General features: G+C 38.1%; 2 protein-coding genes and 1 pseudogene across 2 annotated transcripts; 2 read left to right on the forward strand and 1 right to left on the reverse strand.

Moving 5' to 3' along the window:
* On the reverse strand, positions 521 to 3,074 carry LOC18788620 (non-specific lipid transfer protein GPI-anchored 1). The gene is made up of 2 exons (XM_007225858.2): positions 2,409 to 3,074; positions 521 to 1,050 (listed from the first exon to the last, which is right to left on the reverse strand). Exons 1-2 carry the CDS (start codon positions 2,743 to 2,745, stop codon positions 824 to 826), a joined length of 564 nt encoding a protein of 187 aa, XP_007225920.1. The 5' UTR covers positions 2,746 to 3,074; the 3' UTR covers positions 521 to 823.
* On the forward strand, positions 4,228 to 5,636 carry LOC18792277 (probable methyltransferase At1g27930). The gene has a single exon (XM_007223677.2). It carries the CDS (start codon positions 4,473 to 4,475, stop codon positions 5,325 to 5,327), a length of 855 nt encoding a protein of 284 aa, XP_007223739.2. The 5' UTR covers positions 4,228 to 4,472; the 3' UTR covers positions 5,328 to 5,636.
* LOC18790157 lies at positions 5,681 to 8,605 on the forward strand (annotated as a pseudogene).

Consider the following 18,287-nt stretch of genomic DNA (forward strand, 5'->3'; position numbering starts at 1 on the left):
TTCACATCAAAACTTTTATGGGAACCAAACAGGGCCTAAATGTCAAATTGCCACATGTATCATCAAATTCAATTTTAACACTTTGTATTTGATATTTCATTTGGATATGCACTTTGTATTTGACATTTCATTTGAAGATGCTTTTAGCCACATAATCCACATGTTGTATAATTAAGGGTCGCATGATCTCATCCCTTGCCCGAACGCCCAACCGACCAATAAATGCTAGTGCTCAGTTCTGTGTACTGGCTGATACGGTAGCAGCCCTGTTGAGTGTTGACTTTGACTGCATGAGTGCGGATTAATGGCACTAGTGCAATAGTAACAAGAACGCGGTAGAGAAACTTGAGGAAACGATTCAATTTTTAGGATTTTCACCATTTACTGTTCTGACTTTTAATTTAATATCCATGAAATCTAACCCCCCCCGCACATGATCATGAGTAATAGTTTTGAATGAAGTTTTGAGTTGTAATTGGCTTCAATTATTGACTTTTCATGTCAAATTAGAAATGAGATATTCAATCAATATGGGTTCTTACGAAGTTTTTGTTGTACTTGTTCAAACTTTAGGAAAAACATGAGCAGGGAATACTGAAATACTGAACATTCTCAAGAATTATGAAGCTAAAATTTGAACACGAAACGCTTGGCATGAAGCTGACCAAGACGAAACACAGAGACCAAGACAAGGAAACAACACATTGCCTCAAAGGCAATCAAATGTTAAAAAGAGTCCTACGATTGCGCAAAAACAACCAAGAATTAAAGGACTTGAATACTCCAGTACCCCTCAGCAGAGGACCTTCACACTCTCATATGCTTAAACAAAGAGATTGGAGATTGATCCAACAACAGGGAATGTAAAGAAAATGATGGCCACAGCCGTTGCCATCAGACCAGCATGGTGGGGTCCGGGCTTGGTAATTCCACTAGAGTCGCCGGCCTTCGTTGGTGCTGATTTTCCGGCAGGTGCAGAAGGAGTTGCCGTTGAAGCATTATTATTGAAGATAGCAGCCTCTGGTGAGCCAGCAGGAATGCCTAGAAGCTCTGGTGATTTTAAAAAAACAAAAGCACAATGCAAAGTCAATTAGCTGTGCTTAGCATGTGGAACTTCAATTAAAGATGCATCTATCAAAATATATAGCACATTGAATTGTAGAACATTAATGCACCTATACAAGGATAGCGACCACACATCAATAAAATGAGGTGATTCTATTGCAGGGTAAAAAGTTGACATTATAACCAATACAAGGGAAACCTATTTCCTATCATATATCTCAATCATTCATCTACATACATATGTGTTAGTGCAGTAACCCTAATCAAATCATCAAATCAATATATCACATTTACGTACCATATTGTGTACCGTCTTTCTACTAGAGATAGAACCCATAACCCATTATATGGGTGGACTTCATCTCTATTAGAAACGTAGATAATGTTGTATCCATGACATTACTCTTAACATTAAGAAAATGCTAGAGAGACCATGTGAGTGTGTCGATGATTCTTTTATTTTAACTTTAGGTCGGCATTTTCAATTCTCTCTTTAATAATGGTACATGCTAGCTAGGTGTCAATGTGATCCATCTTTCTGGTTGGGGGTTGGGGCAGTGGCTAGGTGGGGCAATTTAGGACACGTTAGGGTGTGATGTGAGTTAATCTGAGCCGCAGGTGTCAATTGCCTGCCCATGCAGCGCGGTTAGACATAAATGAAACATGTTTTAAGATTTTATACTTTGGTCGCAATTTTTTTCTTACCCAAAAAATTATAAAAAAAAGGAGAAAAAAAAAACTCAATACTTGACAATGACCTCAAAGGAAAAGTGAAGGGTATATTTTTAACCCCGGTGATCTACAAAAATATATTTCGTCCAAAATTTTGAAAGGACTGTTGAGCATATAATATACAAAATATTTTATTACTACCCAATTTTACTATTAATTATCATGTCACTTTGTTTTGTTACCTTGATGAGGTCTTCGTCTTTTTTCCTTTTCTTAATTTATTTTTTTCTAAATTTTTCTTCTCTCTCTTCTCGTAAGACATTTACGTATATTTTCGCACTTTCCTACCTACACTTAAAATGGTGGCCGAAACCCTTTCACACCAACTGGAGACCCCAACTCCAATCTATCCACATCAGCATATTAAAACTCAACACAAATAATCTAAACAAACCCACGTAACATTAATTACTAAGTATAAATTAACTTCCAATTAGTTAGGGTTGCATGCATCTTAAAACTATATATAATTAAGCACTTCTTCTGTCCTCCTTAGTTATGGTCTCTAAACTATAACTAGAACATTAATTATTTTAACCTTAAAACGAAAAACGACACCGTCTTCAGTCACAAATGAAGAGGAGACACAGAGAGAGAGGACGTGTACTCACTAGGACAGTCGCTGGCGCTGGCGTTTTTTAAGCTGCATGCAGTGGGGAGCTGAAGCAACTTGGCCACCTGGATCCCCATCTTCTTGATCTCGTCGCTGCCGCTGTTGGCCTGCTGCATGACGTAGCACAAGCACTCCGGCTCGCTGTCCTTTATACCCTTCACCGACTCGCAGCACTCCTTCGTCGGCGTCTCCGCCTTCCCCGTAGCGTAGCTCAGGCACACCGCCACCTTCTGAAACTGGTTGCTGCACTTCTGCGCCACAGTCGCTTCCGCACTCGCCTCCCTCACCGAACCAACGATCAAAAACAACGCCACCACCAACATCTTCTTCATCATCTTCTTCAACTAGTAAGCTTGATATGAAATTTAGAAGGTATGATATAAAGAAGGGAAAACGAAAATCTATGGAGGGTTTGGACAGACTTCGACTCTATTTAGCCTTTAATTTATTGAAGGAGGGGAGACGGGTGTTGTGCGCTTTTAATTTGGGACGTACAGGTCAGCATCATGGAAGGAGGCTGTTTTATGGGGATTTAAATGGAGGCCCGTCGGGGTAGTTGGGGTAGCAATTAAAGCCTCTACAATGCATGCAGCTGATGTTGTTGTTGGATTTGTGTAATTGTATTTGTAGAAGAGGGAAAAAGAGAGACGGAAGAGATGAGCTTTGCTTTTAATGAAGGAAGTTGAGCTGTAGCGCACACAGGTGTCGTGCCCATTGGCCACGTGGCGGCTCCGTGAGGTGCGAGACTTAGGAAGATAGGAGGGTTGGAGTTTTCTCCTTATCGGGAGTTGTATTTCGCAATCAACGGCTCAGATTGTGACCTAGTCTTGTGAGTGAGGCCAGACGACAAACAATTAATGATTGTAATTCATGGGGCCAGACCCCCATCAAAACTCAACCTAAATTTGGGCATTTTCACATTAGAAAGTCGAAACATATTTATCTGTACCGTAGAAAAGTCATTTACCATCTTTGAGGAAAAAAGTCGTAACCCAGGGTAAACTAAATACTTTATTTAATTTGTTGAGTGTTTGTCCCCAAATGGGAAGTAATAATAATTAAAAAATAGTTTCAATAATGAATGAGTTAACATATACTAATAACCTGACAATAACAAACACCGACACTTGTTTTTAAAGGTACAATATTGGTGTTAGATTTTGGTAGGGCACTACCATTTCATCGCTTAGTGGATAGCGACAATTTGATTTCACAATACGCAATTGGAGGGCTTATAAGTACTGTGGTCGTTTTATGGGCCGGCCCTGAAAATATTGGATTGGATTTTGACTTGGGTCGTTTTATGGGCCGGCCCTGAAAAATCTGAAAACCACCTTCCAATTTTTTGGGTCCGAAAAACCACCTTCCTTTTCTACTTTATTTGGTAAATGCATATATACTACTTTCCATAATGGTATGAAATCCTTATCCTCTGCCACACTCATCTCTTTTCACCTGCAAATTGATATTTGGCCTCAAACAACACAATAAAATTTGAAATTGAAGCAAAGGAAAGGAAAATCCAAAACAAACTCAAAGAAGCAACATCATGAATTGAATAGGCAATACCAAGCCACCACAGTATCTAAAATTAAATCCCTTCCACAATTTAAGGAAAAATTCCCACCAAAATCCGCCTGAATTTGAACTATACTTGCAGTAATAGCAGCACAGTATGGGGAGGGGATTAAGCAAGTCCACGTGCCCATTTCTGAGTCGCCATTTCAAAACTGATGATGGGAAAATATCAAAGCTTAGTCAACTTTTGCGCACCCAAAGCCAGACAAGTCAAGACATGTTTTAGTGCGAAAACGTGCATATCGTATTTCGCTAATGTAGAGCAGAGGTGTTGTTACTTTCAAAATCTTTGTCAAAATTAACCTTTGCCTCCTCTCTACGAGTCTCTCATTCCCGTTCTCCAACTTTATATATCATAACCCAAACCCCCTCCTCAATCGCCAAATCCTAAATTCCAGTTTATCTACATTATTCGACACATTTTCCTTTCTTTTTCTTTTTTTATAATTAAATTATAAAAGTTATTGATAATATATTTTGAAACATGAAGGTTCGCAGTTCTTTGTCGGAGAGGCCCGGGTTCCTCGCCGTCGTTTTGCTTATCCTCATCGGCGTCGGGCTCTTCATCTCGAGTTTCAGCCGCGTTGGGACCTCCATGCTTTGCTCGCTGGCGGGACCCACATTTCTCCTCGCCGTAGACGAGAACTACTCGCCTACGGGGATCCAGCTCCAAGCCATTCTCCACTACGCCACGTCGCGCCAGACCCCGCAGCAATCGCGCGGCGAGATCGGCGTCTCCTTCGAGGTCCTCAAGGCTCGCGCGCCGTGCAACTTCCTCGTGTTCGGTCTCGGCTTCGACTCGCAAATGTGGGCGTCGTTCAATCCACGTGGCACGACGCTGTTCCTCGAGGAGGACCCCAAGTGGGTCCAGACCGTCCTCAAGGACGCGCCGCATCTCCGGGCGCAGACGGTGCGCTACCGCACGCACCTCAAGGAAGCGGACGATCTCCTCTCCTCGTACAGATCCGAACCGTCGTGTTCTCCGTCCGAGGCGGTCCTGCGTGGCAACGCGCAGTGCAGGCTGGCGCTGAACAACCTGCCGGACGAGGTGTACGAGAGGGAGTGGGACCTGATCATGATCGACGCGCCGCGCGGGTATTTCCCCGAGGCGCCGGGGCGGATGGCTGCTATATTCTCGGCAGCTGTGATGGCGAGGAGAAGGCAGGGATCTGGTGTGACGCACGTGTTCTTGCACGATGTGAATCGGAGGGTGGAGAAGGTGTATGCGGAGGAGTTCCTGTGCAGGAAGTACTTGGTTAAGGCCGTGGGGAGGCTCTGGCACTTTGAGATTCCCTCCGCCGCGAACGCGACGGAAGTTGACGGCGCACGCTTTTGCTAACACGCGGCGCAGGCAAAACGGTTTACAGTATTGGGCGCTCAATTTTTTTTCTTTTATTTTAATTTTATTTTACCTTTTTTTTATTATAAAAATTATAAAGCGGTTTACAGTATGATAATGGACAGTTCATTCGTAACCGTACTACTGTGAGGGATTATGTAAAACCGATGAAATGATTCGTAGTGGGCCTCCAAGGCTATCTCCAATCATGTGAGGGCTAAACTCAAATTACCATGTGCTACGTATAAAAGAGTTTATTTTTATTTTAGAGATATAAAAGAGTTGATAAATGTACAAAATTTAATCCCATGTATAACATAACATAATAAATGCACATTTTATGGACTATCTACATGTTGATACGACTTGAAATGCTGAAAAATCCTAATTTGAAATGGTTAAATGTCTTGAAGGTTAGGTTTTGTTAGGCCCAACAGTGCCCTGCCCCAAAAGCGGAACTTGGTCAATTTGAGCCCAGCTATGTGCTAGTGGAGTGGTGTAATTTGACATTCGTTGTTACTTTTAATCATCTCATCAAAACTAATTATTCTCATTACCCCACTAGGAATAGGAATACGAATTGTAGTGCTTTTTTAACTCATACAAAATTAAAACTCTTTACTACTTAGGGGATAAAAAAAACTTAGTTTTAAAGTCTCAAACAATAATGTTATGTCACGTGAAAGTGTTATTACGTTACGTGTGTCATAGTATTATTGGTCGGATACAATAAAATAGTGTTTTTTATTGTTTCATGAAAGTCTTTTTGAATACGAGAGCTAAAAAATCGTGGGTGCACAGTGTTGTGGAACACTATAGAAGCCTAAACGAAGAAGAATTTGGTGTTTGTTTTCATAGTAGATGACTCAAACTAAACATATGACAAAGCTTATAAACCCGCCGTGGGTGCTCCAAAACTTTCCATGTGATAGATAGATCTAAGTTATCCTTTTTGTTCTTATTCTTTGATTGAATTAGTTGGATTGTTTTTGAGAAGTTAGGTTGTCTTAAGTGTTTGACCGGGTTTCAGGTCTTGGAATTTGACTAAAGGTTTTTCTTTCGTAGGTTTGGGGTTCACTTCTTGGGTAAGAATTTTATCAAATTTTATTTCTATTTTATCTAGTTGTTTTCCTAAAATTATTAAGCTTTGATTTGTATAATGGTCCAATTTGTTATAAAACCAAAGAATTTGAGAGAGAATTTAGATGGAGAGAAAGAATGTTTTCTCTTCTCATTGAATCTGTGTTCAGAATGTGTATTATACAATGAAGGGATGAACCCTTATATAGGCAAAGCCTAAGGAACATGTGGGCTCCACAACTAATTATTTACAACACTCCCCCTTGGAGACCACAAATGGTATGGAATATGCCTCGTTAAAAATCTTGCCAGTAAAAACCCAGTGGGACAAAAACTGGTCAAAAAAAAAAAGTACATAATTATGTGTAACATAAAATTCTGTGTATATTGACGCGCGTGCGACATTGCCTCGTTAAAACCTTGCCAGGAAAAACCCAGTGGGATAAAAACCTGGACGAAGGGAAAAAGAGTACAGTGTTTGAAGATCTGTATTGATAGCACGCTCCCCCTGATGCTTGGCAAAATATCTTTAAGTCATGCTGTTGATCACCTTTCTGAATATCGTAGTTGACACTGCTTCTGTGAGTCAATTTTGAGCGACACTGCCTCGTTAAAACCTTACCAGGAAAAACCCAGTGGGATAAAAACCTGGATGAAGGAAAAAGAGTACAGTGTATGGAGGTCTTTATTGAAACCACGCTCCCCTTTGTGAATATCTCCCCCTGAAAAATTTAGGACTAGCTTTTGTCCAGTAAGCGACCATAAAAATTTTCATAGTATACCCTAAACCCCTGAGCGACACTGCCTCGTTAAAACCTTACCAGGAAAAATTCAATGGGATAAAAACTTGGATGAAGGAAAAAGAGTACACCACAAAGCCCAACTTCATTTCTTCAGCTCTCATATATCTGTCAAGCAATTTAGCAAACAGTTTGCGAGCATATCCAGAGCAACCGTTGAGCTTCAATCTCACCCAGCAATTCCAAACCTTTTATCTATCAGAAGCAAGTTGCCAAACAGGAAAAACGAAGAACCAAATTTAAGCGCAATATCTGATATCATCTCTGGCCTCACTTTTGCCAGCCTTGCAATTCCTCAGGGCATCAGTTATGCAAAGCTTGCAAGTTTGCCTCCAATTGTTGGGCTATATTCTGTGCTGGGGAGTTCTAGCCATCTTGCTGTTGGCCCAGTTTCAATAACAGTGCAAGAAATCAGAACCAGCGAAACCCCAGATACCGTTCTGGGATTGTGACTGATGAAATGATAGGCCTTCCCAAATCACGGTTTGTGGCCATTGGTGCCTTGGAAGCCCTTGGAGTTGCTTCTGGGATGGCTGCTGCAGACGTTTTTGGTGTGGCAGCGGAGTTTTTCTGTCCTCCTTTTGGGGAGAACATACACATTCAATCAGATCTCCGGCTGCATACTCGTAGCTATAGGTGTAGCAGTGGCTGTTACAAGTGGGTCTGATTCGAGTCATATGCTATCTGGAGTTGAGTCTATGTGGCCAGTACTAATGATTGCTTCAAGTGCTTTTCAAGCTGGTGCATCTATAATCAAGGAGTTTGTCTTCGTTGATGCTGAGGCCCGCCTTAAGGAAAAATCACTTGACATATTTGTTGTCAATTCTTTTGGATCTGGATTTCAGGCTTCTTTTTATACTTCTCTTTCTACCATTCTTGTCAAACCTGAGAGGGATACCATTTGCGCAACTTCCTTCATATCTTAAAGATGGCGCTGGTTGCTTTCTGAATATTGGAGCCGATACATCAGGTGAACGTGAAAACCCAAGTGGTTGTTGGGGATCCGAAGGAGAAAATTGGTGAAGCTGCTGAGAATTTAGCCTCAGACATCCAAGGAAGGATAAAAGCAGCTGATTTGCTTGTCATGGGGTCCAGAGCTTTTGGTCCTCTAAAAAAAAAAGGATGTTTCTGGAAAGTGTAAGCAATTATTGCTCTAACCATGTGCATCCCCCCTTCATCATCGCAGTGAACCCGAGCTCTCAGTCCACACACCAATAAAGAAAAGCAAACCCACCGAAAGAAAGAATAATAAATAAATAAATATTATAAAATAAAAAAAAAAGATCACTCAGCAAGGACATAAGCGAAAAAAAAAAATAAGCGATAAGATCTCTGCTCCCTTATCTTCTCTATTATTTCCTATTATATTTATCTGCTTTTTTTTTACTAACCATTAACAAAAATGGACCCTTGGTAATACTAAACATATTATCAGTGGGAGACCGTTACTAATACTAACATTTTTCTTATTTTATTCGGTGGTGGTTTTAACCCCACATTTATTTTATTTACTGTATGGTGTAGGTTTATTACCCATACAACCAGTATTTATTTAAAAGGGTGGTGCGGGTTTATCGTCCACGCCTTTACTTTTATTTAAATGTATGGAGCAGAATTAGTGCCCATATAAGTACATTTACTTTACCGCACATTTAATTTTATTTAAGGTATGGTGCGGGATTAACGTCCATACAGCAAGCAATTTAAATTATGAATTTACTTTACCGCACATTTATTTTATTTACTGTATGGTGTAGGTTTATTACCCATACAACAGTATTTATTTGAAAAGGGTGGTGCGGGTTTATCGTCCACGCCTTTACTTTCATTTAAAAGTATGGAGCAGAATTAGTGCTCATACACGCACGTTTAATTTATGAATTTAAATTACCGCACATTTACATTTATTTAAAAGGGTGGTGCGGGTTTATCGTCCACGCCTTTACTTTTATTTAAATGTATGGTGCGAGTTTATCGTCCATACCAGTAATTTATTTACCAGCAATTTATTTTATGGACTAAATGTGCTGTATGATGAGTTTTTTTTACAGTAAGCAGATCATGACCAGAAGTTCCTTGATCCTCATCATACAATTACATCAAGACTTGAAGATCCTTGATGATGATGTTAATATAAGAGCTGGCAGTCTCTCCGGTACTATATTTGTAAACATGTGATTGGACTTGAGGGTCCTTGATCCTTGACATGTAAATAAGGACCTGGGGTTCCTTAATGATGTAACAATACCGTATTGGTTCATAATGTCGTACACATGGATGATAACTGTACTGGCAAATGTACTGTATACATGAATAGTGCCGTATACATGAATAGTGATGTATGCATAAATATTTATCATTTTGGGTAAACTATCACCATTCAAAAGGGAACCTGCAGTTCCTTAACTCATGGATGAGCAATTAAATGAGATGCCAGAAGTTCCTCAAAATATGGACAATTATGTAAGGGCTTGAAGTCTAGAAATATGTACAGAAAATTACAAATTGTGGTACGCCACATATTTCTTTGGCATAAGAGAATGATGAATTGAGGCTCCCCACATATTTTGTTATATCTGGGCCGGAAGCTCATGAACCCAAATATATGAGATATTAGCGTGGTTTTTACTCAATTCATATTTCATGTCCATTTGAAAAAGGGCGAATAAATTCTGATTTTGTGTTTAGCCCAGGCCAAAAGTTCCATACGTTGAAATATGAAATTTGGGAGAGTCGATGTGGTTATTTGAACCTATAAGGCACAAGGTTCCAAACCGTCATTTTGAAAAGACGTAAAAACCACATGTGCAAGTTTAAAAATGTGCGCAATTATTATAACAGGAACATACAACAGATAGATTTTTTTTCTGTAATGAAGAGGCCCTGTAAAATCTATAAAAATACATTATGTTCCGGAAGCCTCTGAAGGAAGAGGACGACGCCTCTTAAGCTTAGCCATGAGCCTCTCATGGTCTCCCAAAATTCTTTCATTGGAGACCTGCAACATGTCTAGCCTTCTCAGTGTATCAACAGAATACGAACTCACCAGTTTCAACAAGGCATTATTCTCTCCTTTAAGTTTCTCAACCTCCTGTTGAGACTCATGAAGCATTCTTTGGAGAGACGAATTTTCAGTTGTTAAATTCTCAACCTCGTTTGCTCTGGCACGCAAACGATCAGCCATGTTAGAAACAGAAACAGCACTCTGAATGCTAAAAGCCATTGAGTCATCAATAGCCTCTTCCTCTGATCTCCCTGTCAACAACATTTCATCCATTGGAGTAATGCAATTCCTAGCTACTGTGACAGCAGTAGCATCATTCATCATCACAGAATCATTAACTGTGAGATGACGATTTTTGGATACAAAGGATGGACGCCAAACTTGGGCGTCACTGGTTGTTGTGGGAGTATCATTTAAATTGAAATAATTTGGGCAGGAAGAAGAGGAAGCCATTTTTAAGAAGGTTTCAAAGAAAGCCTTAAGAAAACTAAAGTTTCAGAAAATGAAGGAAGTTAAGTTGAAATGCAGTTGCTCCAATCAAGTTTTGCAAAGGCAATATCTATAGGAGGAAATATGGCTACAGTCTTTTCAGAATCCCAATATCTTTTCGGATCCCCATATTTTCTTTCCCAGATTCCAAAACTTCACGTGGCCTCCATTAATGTTTGTCGGCACTTTCAGCGTTTTCAAAGTATTATTTTCGTCAAAAGCCGATCTTGCTTTGCGGATTTCACGGAGCTACTTTTTCAAAAGTATCCCGAGAATCTCGCAATTTTCCTATGGTTAATTTGAAATTCACCGGTTCTACCTATTCATTGTATTTGTGTATAAATGTGTTACTAACGAAATTTTCTTTGCAGAAGACATCCAGTTTTCTCCATACCTGGTGATGCGATATCTACTTATTTTTCTTATCAGTGAGCACTCAATATGCCCGAGAAGCAAGACTATCTCTGATCATCCATTCAGGAAGCGAGACTATCCCTGATCACGTTTACGCCACATCAGGGAACTGTGAAGGCGACCTTATGCTCTAATCTCCGGAAGTTTTTCTAGACTAGGAGAAATGAGAGCTGGTTGTTTGCTCCCACCAGCTTCCTTCCTTGATTGCTGAGCTTGTTGTCTGCTCCCACCAGCTTCCTTCCTTGATTGCTGAGCTTGTTGTCTGCTCCCACCAGCTTCCTTCCTTGATTGCTTACCTTCTCTTGCAATCAATATCACATTATTTTTGCATTTTTTCTCTTTTTGTAACTCTCTGAGGATTATTTATTTTTGACAGAGAAAAGAGTTGTGATTTTGCTCTTGCAGGATATAACTAGATCATCAAGCGCTACATTTACTGGGCCGATACAAGCTTGAATGATACTTGAGAAAAGTTTCTCCCACCTAATGACGTAAGCAATACTTGTGTTATTTTATGCTTATATACTTATTTGATATTTTATCCGTTCCAAAAGAATGGCTTGTATGTATCCACGAATTATTAATGCAAATTTTACAGATTGCAAGTTGGATACATTGATAATACACTGCACAGATTAAAGTCCCATAAGAACAGAATATGGGTATAGCAGTGATCAATATGATGCACGCCTGTTGCGTAGCAAATGATGTGGATTGAAGTCCCGAAAGGACAATCCTTTGACATGTCAATATTGATATTATACACGCCTAATGCGTAGCAAATTATATGGGTTAAAATCCCATAATATGGGTTAAGGTCCCAGAAATTAATTGACATGTATGTATTAATCTGTGGCATGCCTTCAGCATGACAGATATATGAGTTCTAAATGTTCCAACTCCCTAAATGGAGATTATCCACGCCCTACTGCTAAATAACGCTCCAATGGAGGTTATAATCCACATTCTCACATAATAAAAGCCCCATGAAGTGGCTTGGGTACCCAAAAGCAAAGAAATGCTTATAATTGATGCATGCGCATGCAAATGAGAATGATGGGATCATGAATTGATGAATGGCAATTTTTGACCATGAATTGATGAATGACAATTTTTAGTTTTGGAGTAGCTACTCAAATCATCAATGGGCTGTGTTGATTGGAACCACGTTCAATTATTAAATGTCGACAATATCATTGGCCAAAATGGAACGAGGTAATTCCATTATAAATGAGAATGAACGTGAAAGAACAAACCCACAGTACGAACCCCAAAATTTGTTAATACTGAAATTTATACTTGGGTGTTCGGAATAAAAGGGAATATACCTACTTTGTATGACACACTGTTTCTAGCAGAAACAAGGAATGTTGGGTTTTCTCCATATTTACAGATTCAATTGTGCCCCCCCTTATTACACAATTACGGAGACCAACATATTATCTTTAAGGGTTATTAAATGCACGGAGCATATCGCCAGAAGCGATTTCCTAAAGATGTATAAATAGCTGGGTTAAAGCTATATAATGTGTCATAAAGTTTAATCCCTTTTAAACAAAATCCGTTGAGAGGATTGACATTGCATAAAGCAAGTCCCTAAAGGACATGTGCTTGAAGCACAAAATTTGTACTCAATATTAATATGCATAAATTACCTCAGTGAGTACATTGATTATAATGTGATTGCAACACATTAATATTTGTCTCGACTTAAAAATCGAGCATTATGCCAACGAGATTCTTGCTTATACTAAGAAAGTATTGAAGCATTTTTATGAGGATTATCCGTTGGACACTTTAAGGATTTTTCGGAAGTATACTAGACCAGATAGAGCTCAGCTCCACACTAGAGAATTCAGCTAGTATAGTTAAAGCGAATTCGTGCTGATAACGTGTTATAAAACCAAAGAATTTGAGAGAGAATTTAGATGGAGAGAAGGAATGTTTTCTCTTCTCATTGAATCTGTGTTCAGAATGTGTATTATACAATGAAGGGATGAACCCTTATATAGGCAAAGCCTAAGGAACATGTGGGCTCCACAACTAATTATTTACAACACAATTCTATTTTATCAAAGCCTAACAATTTTAGGAAAACAACTAGATAAAATAGAAACAAAATTTGATAAAATTCTTACCCAAGAAGTGAACCCCAAACCTACGAAAGAAAAACCTTTAGTCAAATTCCAAGACTTAAAACCTGGTCAAACACTTCAGACAACCCCCACAATAAAGAAAATAGAAGAAATGCTTGAACAATTGACACCAATCAAAGAAAAACCCACTAAACCAGAGTCATCCACAACCCTTAAGGTCATCCAAGTAAACCCAATAGATACGGAGTGAAGCCCTGACATTGACACTGATTCTAGTAATATATCAAAAATAGAAAACGCCTTTAACAATTTAAAACTCAGTAGACTAAGGAGTAAAATAAATCCCACTAGTTTAACAAAGAACTAGTATCCTAAGCCAACTCCCCCAGATATCTAGTTTGAAGAAAGAAATTTTCAAAGCCAATTCTGAGTCTCTTCTGATAAACTTTATGAGCGGAATATTGATGGCATGTCTGAACAAGAAATTATGAATAAATTGCAGCACATGTCTATGGTCGCCAATAGTTACATCACTAATCACAACCTTAGACAGTTAGAAATAGTGCCCCTTTTAGAAACAGCATTCACAGGAACTTTACATTCTTGGTGGGATAAACATCTCACAGAATAGTCAAAACGACAAATAGTACATGCAATAAAACTAAATGAAGATGGATTCCCTACATTTGATGAAAATGTCAATATGGGAATTGAAGATGGAGTCAATACCTTATTATACACAATAATTGAACATTTCATAGGTACACCTAGTAACACTATAGCTAGAATTCATGATCATCTTAGCAACCTTAGATGTCCCAAGTTGAGTGATTTCAGATGGTACAAAGATGTATTTATATCTAGAGTCATGCTAAGAGATGACAGTAATCAACCATTTTGGAAAGAAAAATTCATTAACGGTCTTCCCAATCTTTTCACACACAAAATACGAGTGCTTATAAGTAATGATCCAGGTCACATAGATTTCGATAGTTTAACTTATGGAAATATTATTAGTACAATTAACCAAGTAGGAATGAAAATGTGCGTTGACATGAAAATAGGTAAACAAATTCAGTCAGAAAGAAATTCAGCTAAATATGAATTAGGATATTTCTGTGAACAGTATGGTTTAGCATCTATTCCTCCATCTAGAAAAGTTAAGCATAAGAATTAAGACCAAAACAGTCGAACAAGACGTTACACTAAAAAACGACAATCCTTCAAAAATGATAATGAATTTTATAGTAAAAACAAGTTTAACCCAAAGAGAAAAAATTGGTCAAAAGTACCCAAAGAATATAGAAAAGACAAATTTAAAAAGAACACCGACAAAAGAAAAGTTGAGTGCTGGAAATGTAAAAAACATGGTCATTATGCTAATGAATGTAAAGTAAAAGACACAATCAAGCAATTAAAAATCATAGATGAAGAAAAAGCCCGGTTAATTAAAGTTTTAGAATTAAGAAACTCTGAGTCTAGTGAAATTGAGACCCCGGTAACAAGCTCAGTAGACTATAGTTCCACATATTCCTAATCAAGTTCCCCAAAAATCCAAATCGGTTGTAGGGATAATTGTTGTAATGTCTTAACTAAGTCAATAAAACTCCTTACAAAACAAGAAGAGCAAGAAGAATTATTAATTGATTTAATTAGTAAAGTAGAAAATCCAGAATTAAAATCAGATTATTTAAAGAAATTTAAAAAAGTCATTGGTCAGGAAGAAACGAGTCAACGCATTCCCCCACAAATAAGTCTAAATACTAGCTTAGAACAATTCAACAAAAGAACAGAAGTCACTTTACAAGATTTACAACTTGAAGTAAAAACCATAAAAAAGGAAATCGCTGAGTTAAAACTGTTCAACCGACAATTACAAAGTGATAATACTGAAATCAAACAAGACTTGATTAATCTACTAGAAAAAATAAAACCTAACAACAACGGTAAAAGACAGTTTGAAGACCAATCTGAAGATGAAGATGAACATTCAAGTACCGACAAAGCTATTAATTTGCTTCTCAGTGTCAGGGCTTGACTCTATTGTAACATCCCACATCGATCAACGGAGAGGGGGTGATGTGCCTTATATGTACATACCCGCCTACATCTAGCATGATGCTTTTTGGGAGCTCATTGGCTTCAGAGTCATGGGAACTCCGAAGTTAAGCGAGTTGGGGCTAGAGTAATCTCAGAATGGGTGACCCACTGGGAAGTTGCTCGTAAGTTCCAAGAAACAAAACTGTGAGGGCAGAGAGGGGGGCCCAAAGCGGACAATATCGTGCTAAGGCGGAGCCAATCCCGGGATGTGACATCTGTATCTATTGGGTTGACTTGGATGACCTTAAGGGTTGAGGATGACTCTGGTTTAGTGGGTTTTTCTTCGACTGGTGTCAATTGTTCAAGCATTTCTTCTATTTTCTTCATTGTAGGGGTTGTCTTAAGTGTTTGACTAGGTTTTAGGTCTTGGAATTTGACTAAAGATTTTTCTTTCGTAGGTTTGGGGTTCACTTCTTGGGTAAGAATTTTATCAAATTTTGTTTCTATTTTATCTAGTTGTTTTCCTAAAATTATTAGGCTTTGATTTGTATAATTATTTTGCTCAACCAATTTTTTATCATTTTGTTCGGGGATTTTAAAGGGACTAGCAGTGATTTTAGCATTTTTATGATTAATAATAATTATTTCTACTGGCGGATGACTAGTTATGACTTCTGTGTTGTCTTCTTTTTTCCACTTTTCTTGTGTTAAAGTACTTATTTCTTTCTTGTGCTGATAAAGATTTTCAACAAAACCAAGAAAGAATATTTTAGACTTAGTTTGCAACATGTAACTTTTTCCATTCATTAAAAATTTGATGTCTTTTTTCTTTACTTGAATAGGTTGTTCTATATCTATTGCGTCTTTCAATATTTTCTTTTGGCTCGAGATGTTTATCAAGAGTTTTCCAATGTATTTTAAATTTCTTATTTAGGGTCCTTAATTGGTTATCTACTGGGATGGCTTCGGCTTCGAAATTTGTTTGCGTAAGAGAGTCTGGTCCTTCATTTTCTTCGATTGATTTTTTATTGTAACATGGGTGACTAACTTGAGAGCTTTTCCTAAGTGATGCTAGCTTCAGGTCGTTTAGGGTTTTTTCTAATTTCAAATCCTTTCTAGAGTAAAGAAGGAAGCTGCGAAAGAATGTCTAGCAGGAGTATGTTTAAAGGATTGACTAGGTGTTGGGAGCTGTTGTATCTGTATTGAGGACTTGTGGGTCTGATTTCTAAAATTTATTTTTACTGTACCGTTGATGCTGAATAGGAGCGGGTTGACTTTCTGTTGCTAGTGTCCAATCTAGGAGTAGAGTTACTTCTGACCACTTAATTGCATGGGGGACTATTATGTTAGCATCAGCTTTACTACTTTGGATAAGCAAGGTTTGGTCTTTTGGGCTTTTATTTAGATATTGAAAATTCATATTAGTTCCTGTGACTTTATAATAAATTCTATAGACTAGGGCTAGAGGCTGAGTACCTGGCAAGACTTTATATCTCAAAGTTTTAATGTTTAATGTCAAAGTCTTTAATATGTAGGGATCACTAAGGCTTACTGTGAAGTCTAGGTACCAGTCAAAATGAATTGGACCATTAAACAGACTCGACTCTATGATTCCTAGAGTACTATCACTAAAATTGGTGAATCTTCCATCACGTAGGCAAAGTAAAATGGAGGCATTTAGTCCTAATCGAGTAAGAGGTTTTACTGCTACTTGAACTAGGCCAATGTGAAGGAAATTATTTCCATCTCTCTTATGTTTCTTTATTGACTCAAGATTAAGTAATTGACAAGTTTCGTGTTCTTTACTTAAGGCGTAGACTTGCTCAATTGTTTTGACATGGGTTGTACTTTTGAAGGAGGAAAGTGACCATCTTTTCTTCTAAATTTATGTACTAGGGACTTTGGGGATATTCCAGTCTTTGTAATCAATTTCACTATTAGTTTCATATTCTATTTGTTCTTCATTTACTATTTCTGGGAGTTTACTAGTATTGGTTCTAGAACTGCTACTGTTATAAAAGTTTGATCTAAACATGCGACTCATCAAAGCAAGCTTACTGGTTCTTCACTTTTGGGTGAGAAGAAAACCTGAAATTCTACTGTAGACTCAAGGCTACCTGAAAACCTAGGAACTCTCTTTCTCTCCGCTCAGGCCTTACCTAGGTCTTATTTGTTTGGAATCTAGGACTTATTGTTTGGGTTGGAAGAGAGTGACAGACAAACTGGTAATCGTTGAAATAACAGTATGAACTTACAGATGAACTTCTAACTCATAGGGGAAGCTACCAGCAACTTGGGCGAAATGAGAAGCAAATTTAGAATGACTCTTCAACACTTACAGCTCTAATATCAAGAAGGGAGTAGTGCCAGTAAGGGAGTAATGCATAAACGGAAATAATGCTTAAATGAGAGAACTTACAGAAAATTTTGACTGAAAGATTTTATTGATAGAAAGTAGCACTCATATTTTACAGAAAATCTTGACTGAAAGATTTTATTAATAGAAGTAGCACTCATATTTTACAAGTAGAGCTTTCATATATATATGGTCCCCTTCTACTGAGGGATTCATCAAATAATTTTATTTGAAGGACACCATATAGGGTCCCTTACTAATTTTTTTTCAAAGATCCAAACCATCTATTTTTTAAGTCTATATTCATAGATCATCCTTGCAAAAAATTAGACAAATCGAAAACCCTAGATGACTAGAGCCCTATAAATACATGACTAGAGCCCTATAAATACATGACTATATTCAACACATAAGTTATTTCAAAATCCAATTTCTGCCCAAAAAACCCTACACACTCTCTCTCTCGCCGCCGCCCCTCTCTCCATATTTTCCCATCACGGCTCCAACCACCACATACGACTCCAGCCACCCAGTTCTCACCCTAGAGAAAACTCCGTACTATTTTTTAGCTATTATTTCTCCTTGATACAATCGAACTAACTTAGGCATTAGAAGGCCTTTGGCGTGTGGTCTTTTACTCTAGTTTAATTTTACAAGGATCAAGGAAGAGAGAAAAATAAG

The sequence above is a fragment of the Prunus persica genome, chromosome G1 (genome assembly GCF_000346465.2).
Source record: "Prunus persica cultivar Lovell chromosome G1, Prunus_persica_NCBIv2, whole genome shotgun sequence".
In the NCBI taxonomy this organism is placed as follows: Eukaryota; Viridiplantae; Streptophyta; class Magnoliopsida; order Rosales; family Rosaceae; genus Prunus; species Prunus persica.

Bases quoted from the DNA above. Each gene is read 5' to 3' on its own strand.
- LOC18792277 (XM_007223677.2), top strand. From the start codon at position 4,473: ATGAAGGTTCGCAGTTCTTTGTCGGAGAGGCCCGGGTTCCTCGCCGTC.
- LOC18788620 (XM_007225858.2), bottom strand. From the start codon at position 2,745: ATGATGAAGAAGATGTTGGTGGTGGCGTTGTTTTTGATCGTTGGTTCG. The intron at 1,051-2,408 runs GTGAGTACACGT...TAAAATCACCAG, and splicing joins CAGCGCCAGCGACTGTCCTA to AGCTTCTAGGCATTCCTGCT.